General features: G+C 30.0%; 1 protein-coding gene across 1 annotated transcript; it reads left to right on the top strand.

The window, feature by feature from the left end:
- Positions 1-550: 550 nt before the first annotated feature.
- LOC143062199 (barH-like 1 homeobox protein) lies at positions 551-10,208 on the top strand. Its single transcript, XM_076233982.1, has 3 exons — positions 551-1,540; positions 5,976-6,189; positions 9,558-10,208. The coding sequence occupies exons 1-3, from the start codon at positions 1,096-1,098 to the stop codon at positions 9,838-9,840; spliced, it is 942 nt and encodes a 313-aa protein (XP_076090097.1). The 5' UTR covers positions 551-1,095; the 3' UTR covers positions 9,841-10,208.
- Positions 10,209-10,465: the final 257 nt, after the last annotated feature.

The following is a 10,465-nucleotide window of genomic DNA, read 5'->3' on the forward strand; positions in this document are numbered from 1 at the left end:
AGTATTCATTTGTAATTGTGGATTAAACAAATTTGTAAAGAATGGTAATTTATTTATTTTATTCAATTATAAAAATAATAATAGAAAAAAAAATACAAAATAGTAATACTAATAATACATATAATAAAAATTATCAAAATAATAACTGTAATAAGTTCTTTAACTTTCTGATCGATACGGTAGAATGATATGACTAAAAAGTAAATTTTCTGTGGTTTTAATTACTTGATATCGTCATCTCTAATCCTTTATTACATCCGTTAATATAATAATAACATCATGTAAATTAGTTCAATAATTTGCCAACCCTTAACAATGAATAATATCTTTTTCTCACTTATTCTATTATTAAAATGGCTGACTTCTAACCCTCATCAGAGTCCTATTACTACATCTTTCACGCGACGTGTTATTGACTCCGCCCTCCTAACAGAACATCCAATTATAATCTGTTTGGGTGTTAATTTCACATCCTTTACTGAATATGGACGGGAAACGAGAATAGTTGAAAATTAAATGCTAAATCGATTCATAAAAATTCACAATTATACACGCATAAAAAGGAAAAGGCACCAATGAAAAGAAAAGTTAACTTAAATAACAAATGACGCTCTCTCTGACCAACTAATCTGTTGGTTGTTATTATATTCTGTACGTTTGTTACCGGTTTCTTGTCGGTTCAGTGACTTCTAGTACTGATTCTATACCCGGTTTGGTACATATTACACCCTACTCAGCCAAAAAAAGGTAATGCGTCGCTTGACAAAACATCAAATTTGATAATCAGACCTGGTGAAAAGAAGATTATTTTTGGAGAAGAAATTATCTTAAATCTACCGATATAATTTTTTCTGCAGAAAAGAGAAACCAGTGTTTAATTACTTATATCTTTTTGAATAGTGAATGTTGTAATTTTGCTAATTCTAAATTGGAATCAGAACTTTGGAAACTCAGTAAACATTACAACATATAAGGAAAGGAGTATCAAAATGATGTGAAGATGTCCTTTTTGAAGCTCAAACTGAATATTTAAGAAACCACAATCTTATAATTAACTTTCAAGAAGTGACCATCTTTGGACGAAACTTTTGAACGATGTCACGTTCAGCATGTGCCTCTCCTTGTTCTGCCGACGAAGAGGAATCAATTAACGTTGAAAAATGTGATTCAGATGACGAACAGACGACAGGAAGCAAAACAATTGAAAAATGTCCATTACAAAAACCAGAAAATTTAGTGTCACCAAATAAGTGTAATAATATTGACAATACTTTTCCTAGTCCGCCAAGAAGATCTTTCTTTATAACAGACATTTTATCAGATGCTAATAAAAACACTGGAAACCTCTCAGCATTCAAACCTCTACGGGTACCAACAAACTTTTTCTCCTCACAAACATTATCAGCGTCAGATGATCCGTTTAGAAGAGGCTTACAGCTAGGACAGTTTAAAGGTCCTCATGGTATAGGTCTTGGGAAATCTTGTTCAGAAAGCATCAAGTCAGATGATTCGGAAGACGATGACGATGATGATTGTGAAGGTATTCTATACAAATTAAATTAAAAGAAATAATTAAATCAGATAAACGTTTCCACTTTAAGATATACGGGGAATTTTATTTTCGCAATATGAAATATAAAATGAAACAGGGCTAAACAATAATAATAATAATAATAATAATAATTATTATTATTATTATTATTATTATTATTATTATTATTATTATTATTATTATTATTATTATTATTAAAAAAGCAAGAAGATATATTACATGGCTGAACTAATAAGATATTGACAAATGACAAAAAATGTAAAAAATGCTTTAAATCTATGAATTACCAGGCGACATTTTTGTTTGATACTTTCAGATTTTCAGTATGTGGGTCTAGCATTAATTATGCGTATCAAATTGACGTGTGCTAATTGTTCATCACATTTATTATTGTTTCTTGTTATTTTGTATTCTAGTTTTGTAACATCAATATCTAACGGTTATAATCATGACAAGGATAAATTGCGGGAAATTCCAAGAAAACAATAAATTAATAAAAGTTATGAAATTATAATGAAGAAGGGAATAATTGAGTTATCATGAGAAATCAATTTGTATTATATAAAAAAAATAAATATACATAAAATGCATTTGCAATAATACGATGCTTTACTTATGTATTCAGATATATAATTTGTATTTAAATTTTATATATCTACCTACTGTTTCTCAATAATTTATTTTCAAGTTATAATGTATTTAAAATTTAATTAAGTTCGAATAATTTCTAAACCTTTACTAATGACGTTTAGTTGGTCAGTAGGTATATATGCTAGTCCTGTTTTTCATAGAATATATATCTTTTGTCAAACTCGCACATGCAATGCTTCATATTAATTTTTAAATTTTTATCGAAGACAAAAACAAATATTGTAAAATTTAGATTTAAATTTTGAAAAAGTCGCGTCAGGTTAACCTAATGGGGACAGTAAAATAAATTCTATCGTATTTATTCAATTAACCCAATATCATGATATTCTATTTATCATACATAGAAAGCTTCATTTGTTGTTTTCAACAGCGGTTTACATACACATAGGGTTTTCTAAGCAAACATATCCGTGCTCACTTTTTTTAGAATTTAAAAATAACATAAGCACAAGGTTCTGAAAGAGAAGTGAAAAATACCATTTGAATTTGTATTACTGTTTAAAATAATAAAAACAAAATTATGATTATTATTATTCTTATAATGGTAATAATAATAAGGGAGAAATTGCTAAGAAGTTGGCAGAGAATTGGATTATATCATACAGTGATAAATAAAAAAAAGATGGTAGTCCGTTCCTCTTTAACCGTTTCTGTCGGAACTTTTTAAATAACCATGATCACCAGGGATAATAAGCCTGAACGCTATTGTCCAAAGTAAATCCCATAAATCACTCAATGAATAAATGATTGGTCTAAAAAAAATATTTCAATATTTATAGCATTTGTGTTATTTTAACTTTTTACAATTATATCGATATAAATATCTTATTTTTGCAGATAAACAGTTAAAGCTGAAATATATTACATTGACTTTAAAGTATTTTATCTGAAAAGGATATTTTAAGACTAGATAAGATTTCAGCATATCAAAAGTTGGTTTTATACACTTACGTTAACATAAAATTTTTCTCGGGATAATACTATTGATTGATAATTGCTTGCTTAACGTCCAGTTGCCAATATTACAAACATGTTAAGTACCAATAAAATCTAAATGTTAGGCCGTGCAACGTGTCGACATGGATGACACATTTAGCATGTTATTGGGATGTTGGGTAGGCCATAAATTATGTCGAGCAATTATATATCATTTATCAGGTACATATGATTACCGTTGTCATTTTCTCATTCCGACTAGACGTGACTGTGTATTTATGCATCCCACATAGCAAACCGGTACCCTTCTTTAAGGGAGCTACCATTTGATTTTTATGGGGGGGGGGGGGGGGGGGGCTAGGATGAAAAATTTTGTCCTGCATTTTTTTTAGCCGTAATCTCTGTCCTGCCTTTTTATTTTTCACTCTGTTCGGTCCTGCCTTTTTTTTTTGTTTGTTTATCCTGACTTTTTTTACCTAAATTGTCGTCCTGACTTTTTTTTTGCAAGTGTCTCATCCTGCCTTTTTTTTTACTCAAAACTCCTGTCCTGCCTATTTTTTTTCAAATTCCATCCTAGCCCCCCCCCCCCCCCCCCCCCCCCCCCCCCCCCATAAAAATCAAATGATAACTCCCTAATGTGCTATTTCTTGTCGAATGGGTAGCGGTCGAGGTGAACATATTTTTTTTCAATTAAAGATGAGGGTAACTCGATTTTACCTGCTAACTAAAATGTAAAGCAAAAACAGAGGCTTCGTTTTAACTGATCTCATTGGGTAAGACAGTTTCTGTGCCATGCAGAATGAACAAATATACAGAAATGACTTCAGCACATAGATATTCATTTCCTTACATTTCAATAGATCGAGTATAAAATGAAGAGTTTGATGCAAAATGAATTAAAATAAGAAACAAACAAATAAAACAAATCTAAGAGAAAAAAAAAGAAGTAAGTTAATTGACTTCTTGTTTTATTTACATTTGTACATTATCGTATGTCAACTGACTTATTTCAATGGCAGACATATTATATCTTTTAAAACAATTGAATGATCATACAAAAATGGAAAGGTATGATATATAATAGATTCATAGTTTTCTTTGAATGAAATGAATAATTGTACATTTAGATGAGCGCTGGTACACTACCGAAATTAAATTCGGTAACTCACTTAATAATTCGACAAAAATACAAATATTTGTCACAATATCAGTTAACATTTCCAGTTCTTTTTTTAGGTAGTCTTAAATATCTAGTAAATATTTGCCACTGGACGTATAGCCATCATTAACGAATATAATGCATTGTTGTGTGACAGTCAACTATGAAGTTGAAAAAAGTCCCAATTTTAATTTGTTTAGCTATTAGACATAAACCTCTAGCATATTGTATGAGACGCCTTAAACAGTGAACAGGCTAAATAAGAAACAACCAATGACCATCGGTCAAAGTAATTATTTACATACCTTTTTAGCCTCAAATCGTTTATTCATAAAAATAAGTTAAGAACATTTGCAATAATCGTGATGAGTATTTTGAATTTAGACGTTTTTAAATAGCAAAAGCTTTCGTATTTGTTTATAATTCTAGGGTTAAAAAATTAAATTTTTGAAGGGGATTTTTTTTAATAATCTTGTATAAAATTAAGAATGGAAAAGTGGATTAGGTCAAAGAGACAACAACTCGACCAAAGAGCAGATAACATTTGTATTCATAAATATATACATAGATTGTCAACACATTTGAATTCAGTGTGCAGTTTTACGAACAAATTAATATAATTTTAGAAATTGTTTCCAACTTGTAGCAGTAATTTTGTCTAATTGCTTAAATGTCATAAGGTGGCCTCTCCTCTTCTAAAAATAGTTCATTGAGACTATGTCATAGGCACTTGTGTGTGGAGCATATAAAAAGCCAATGTTCTTTCACGACAGTATGCGTTCTCCTCAACTGAATATACAGTGATTATTTTAGCCTGTTATATATTTTTATTTCATTATATTGTTCAAAAACGGTTCTGTATCAAATACTCCTCATTTGGTACAAATAATAAAACAATATTAAAAGGCTCAAATAAGATTATATTTGTTTTACCATAGTCATCAAAGCAAAACAACATAGGGTGTAAATTTTCCAAACAAATTTTAGAGATTTTTTTCATATTAGAAACAATTTTCTGTATTGTCTGCAATTACTTTTGTAAATCAAGGAGAAAATACAGACCGCCTTCTTCTAATATAAATCCACTTATTCGAAACAACTTCTTCTAATTTTCTATTTTGCTTTTTTAATAAGTATTCACAATCTGGCTCAAGATATTAATACTGATAAAGAGAACACATTTGTTTATGATTTGCCTTTATTAGTTTTGTACTCACTTTGAAATTCAAACAAAAGCGAATATCTGAGTCATACAGTACCGGGTGTCCTAAATAAATGTCATGTTTTGGCTTGGTTTATAAAATATAAAATTGAGCATGGAAATTAGGAATGTATCAAAGAGACAACAATCCGACCAAGGAGCAGAAAACAGACGAAGGCCATCAATTGGCCTTCAACACAGCCAGAAAATCTTTGTTAGTCTTCTTTTTCAAGTGCCACAGCAGTAATAATTTAGATAAAATAATAAAACAAGAATCGCTTTTTATAAATAAAAATAAAGAAATAAACTCAAGTCGAGGTTTTATGTCGTTTTGATCTTATTAAAAGGTGAACACCAAAGGCCTTTGTCTATATATAAAGAAATTTAAAATATAATGTTTAAGAGATTCAATCTTCTCTCTCTCTACCCCACTGGTACATGCAATGTTACGTTTATGGGTTGTCCTTTTGTTGTAGGTAAGAGAGGAAGTGGAGACGAAGAATCCTCCTCACATTTAATGAAAACAAAGAAACCAAGAAAAGCACGAACTGCTTTTACTGACCACCAGCTCAATTCACTGGAAAAAACGTTTGAGAAACAGAAGTACCTCAGTGTGCAGGATAGGATGGAACTGGCTGCTAAGCTTAATCTGACAGATACACAGGTCAAGACTTGGTATCAAAACAGAAGGTTTGTCGCCTTTTATCATTATATCTAATTCTATTAGGGAGATGTATGTACATCGCCAAGATCATTTACTCGTTAAGTCATATGCACTTTCGTAGACTGTGTTTAAGTTATAAACGTTTCAGCATTTTTTTTCAAAAACAAACAGAATAAATTTTTAACATGCTTTTTAAATTTGAACTAACAGCGATGTTGTCTTGCCATTTGTCGACTATGGATTTTGACTTAAACTTGAAGTGATTGGATGAACTTCCTTCAGATAAAGCATAGCTTTGAATAAAATTTTCAATGTCAGATCAGGATTTTATTTTAATTGGTATTTCATTTATCTATGAATTTCACAGTGGGTGATCATGCAATAGAGTAATGTCTTCTGTTTTGTTTAGAAAACGTGTTGTAGATAATGTTATTTACTCTCGGTTTAGTTGTTAGTTGGCTACTTGCTGTTTGCTGTTTACCCAACGTAATGTACTGGAGGTTGATGACCTATACGTACGTTGACATTTATAAACGTATACCAGTCAGCAAGCACACAACACTAATAAAAAGGGACAACATTACTGTTAGCCTTATCGACTTGTTCCCTCCCCGCCACTCTACCTGATTTACTTTTCCATGTTGATATCTGTGTGTGATTGTATCGCTCCAAAGGGTTAACGCAATAACGTGACAATAGCTAGAACTGTATTGGTGACACTGTGTCGATACTGATGCTGACAGACTGTTGATCAGAGTTTTTCATCAGTTCAGTAATGCTTTGGTACTGGCTTGATTTATAACATACATGTATAACTCAACACTCAGAGAAAATTGACATTTAGTGAATTTATGAATTTATCTATTCTGTTTAGGTACTTTTGGGTCATAAAGCTATCGTTGCAGCATATTAACCAAGCGAGCGCTTTCGAATATTTATAATTGAGCATTCTTGGTGAAGGTAAATCCAGAGAAGCGCTTCGTACGCACTGAATTCTAAAAGTGTTTTTTTCTTTAATGACAAATTTTGTTAAATTAGATACAATTATATGATATCAACAGGTCAATTCAAAAGAATAAATCGAAGATGTTTACCGAAAGACAAACGGGAATACACATTAACGTTACATCGTAATGACGCAATAGTTTACCTTTTTAAAAACAGGAATATCGTTTTTGTTCATAACTGAAAGTTCAAGTCAAATAATACAAGCATTTAGTTTTATTGGTTTAAAAACAAAATGATATATATATATAGATATATACTATTATCGTATGTTTAACATTTTACAATTGAAGCTTCACCAAAACATTACTCTGCATCCACACTTGTTCTGCAGCTATCTATTAAACTATTTACTTTCATATATTAAGAAAGTATACAAGCTGGGAAAATATTCGAACAAATGGTTGTTTGACTTTAAGTTTCTTTATTATAAACACAAATATTGTATTTGATTAAAAATAAATGGTAGGCAATACATACATGAAAATTAAAAAGATTACAAGCAATCTGTTTACACAGAATATGATAGACATTATATTCATATTATATAACATTCATTTTACATATGGGTACAGATTAAAATTTAAGCTTATTACAGTTTCATATCCATGTACACGTTGTTTCCCGTATAAGTTGGGTTTTAAAAAAATACACTAAATTTCCCGACGTATAGTTAAATAAAAAAACGGAAACACAATTATGTTTTAGAAATACTCGTCTAATGCCATTTTTTCTTCATAAAAATAGTTGGCAATTACCTACAAATAATATTTAATGAATATCTGTATTATTGTAAGTTGTAGTTAGTGTCTAATTATAATTGAGTATTTATAAAATTTATGCAAAATATTTCGTAAACTATTTATCAGAAGATAAACAAAAATGTGTTTGCATATTTAAGTAAGGTTTTCAACTTTTACATTAAATCTAATAACAATGAAAGAATGATATGAAACAAAAAATAAATCGCACTGCAGGTAAAAAACCCACAAACATATACTTTTTATATTTTTTCTCTCAAAATAAACAGTAACTGTACTCTGAATGACAGCTAAATGCATTACGTCGCAAAATTTATAAAAAAAATCACTTAATTCTATACAAATGTGTTAAATGTTTAATTTGAACTAAATTGAATGGCACCGAAGCATTAAATACAGGAAACAATTTTATAAATAAATCCTTAACAAATATATAGTTTAATAGTAAATGTATTATAAATAAGTGATATCTCGCTGTTATAATTTGTCTGTCGCCAATTATTACATATTCCACAAAATAACTTTTCTCTCAATCTGTGACACAATAATCAAACGTTAGAATTGTGTACATGTAAAATCTTAATCAATTATCCGATTCAATGATATGAAGTCTATTATTTTTTCGTTCTACTATTCATTACAGTCAATTTTCTCTTGTATATGGTGGTGTTAAATTGCGTGTGTTTGTAGCGCGAATAATTCACTAAACCCCTTCCCTATTCTGATTATTGTCAATTTTGACTTGATATTGTGTGAGACCTACAGCTGTCGGGAGACTATTTTGTGAAATAAATACAGCCCAATTCATGCTACTTATTGAAAATGAACGGTTTTCGTAATATTAATAGTTAATTTACATACCGTACGTCCTGACCTCGTCTAATCTTCTGTATATCAACTTAAAATATTCAAGAAATTATATTGAATTTATTGATACGGGTTTTTATTGACCATCTTTAACACTATCTTAAGTCGCTAGCAATACAAATAATCGTTGAATAATTTATAAGCTGTAAAATGTAAGAACAGAGAGTTTGATGAAGAAAATTGACATCAATTATTCTTCAAAATTGACTTTAATTGTAAACTATTAATGTATTTTCTCTACGATTATAACGTATGTAAATGAGTCTGATCTCTTAATTAGTAAGGTAGATGTTGATTTCTGCTTAATTGCGTTGGCATAACGTTGTATGTAAAATAGCGGAATGACAATTTAAGGCCTAACAGAATGGATTTGTTTGATCATTAACTTTTGATATTAATGCCATTTTAACTTTGTTTGATGTCATAATTTAGAGTGTTGGCGTCTGTCAACAGATCTGAATTTTCTAAATAAGATCATGAATATCTTAAACTTGTGGTTTAATTTTCGAAGTCATTAAAGATTCATTTTTTATTCAGCTGATTTGCATATACTTTTTTTTTATTTATCATTGTTACGTAACACACTCCTATCAGATGAAAATTAATGAAATCTAAGTACAAGATAAAAAAAATATATTTGGATAGAATTAAGTTTCTCTTCAGTAAATCATAAAGCCATTCATCCAACACATTGAGAATAATACTTTATAATTAATAATTTTCGGTCTGTTTTTAATCCTAACTAATATTTATCCTTTCAGAACAAAATGGAAACGACAAACTGCAGTAGGTCTTGAGTTACTTGCTGAAGCTGGAAACTATGCAGCAGTTCAACGCATGCTCCAAAGCAATCCATACTGGTTTACATACCACCCACAAGCAACTAGTATAATCTCTAATTTTGACGCTTTATATTACCGCCAGGGGGAATCAGCTTTGACGTCACCACGACCTACACTTCCCCGGATGTTTATTCACGGGATACAGCAACACGTTAATCACCTGAGCACGCCGCCAGTTTTTTCACCAGAAAACAGAAGCTGATCTCATTTTTGTGTTCATAAATTAACAGTTTAATTAACTGTTATGCGCGGTATGGAGCTCCCGTTGTTCTGAATGATTCATTGGTGTAAACTGATGTTTAATGTGATTGACTGGTATCCATTGAAAGAAACCACTTTTTGATTATGGAATCAATTTTCTATAGTAATATATGAACACATTTCAGGAATCTGTATCGAGACACTGTGCAATATGATAAAACAATATAAAATAAGTTATAAACAGTAACATTAACCTTTTGCGTATGCATTCTATATATTCTCACATATATGTGCAGGAACCATAACATTGTAATGTTTCTTCCTTTATTTAATGTTTAAATTTTAACTTGTTGTAAATAAAACAATATTGACCTATGTAACACTTTCTTTATTTAAAGAGACCAGTAAATGAAATAAAAACACAAAAAAAAAAAAAAAACCACAAAAGGTGATGGTTTTGCTAAATCTTCTTTTTTATATTGAAAATAGTACATATTATGTATAAACTAATGTTACAAAATCCGTACAAAATCAAAAGCAAAGAAATCTCGTTGAATTTCCACATGGTCCGTGGCACAAATTAGATATGTCTTTGGTAGATATAACGTTAACTTATATCTACAGCG

The sequence above is a fragment of the Mytilus galloprovincialis genome, chromosome 2 (assembly GCF_965363235.1).
Source record: "Mytilus galloprovincialis chromosome 2, xbMytGall1.hap1.1, whole genome shotgun sequence".
Lineage (NCBI taxonomy): Eukaryota > Metazoa > Mollusca > Bivalvia > Mytilida > Mytilidae > Mytilus > Mytilus galloprovincialis.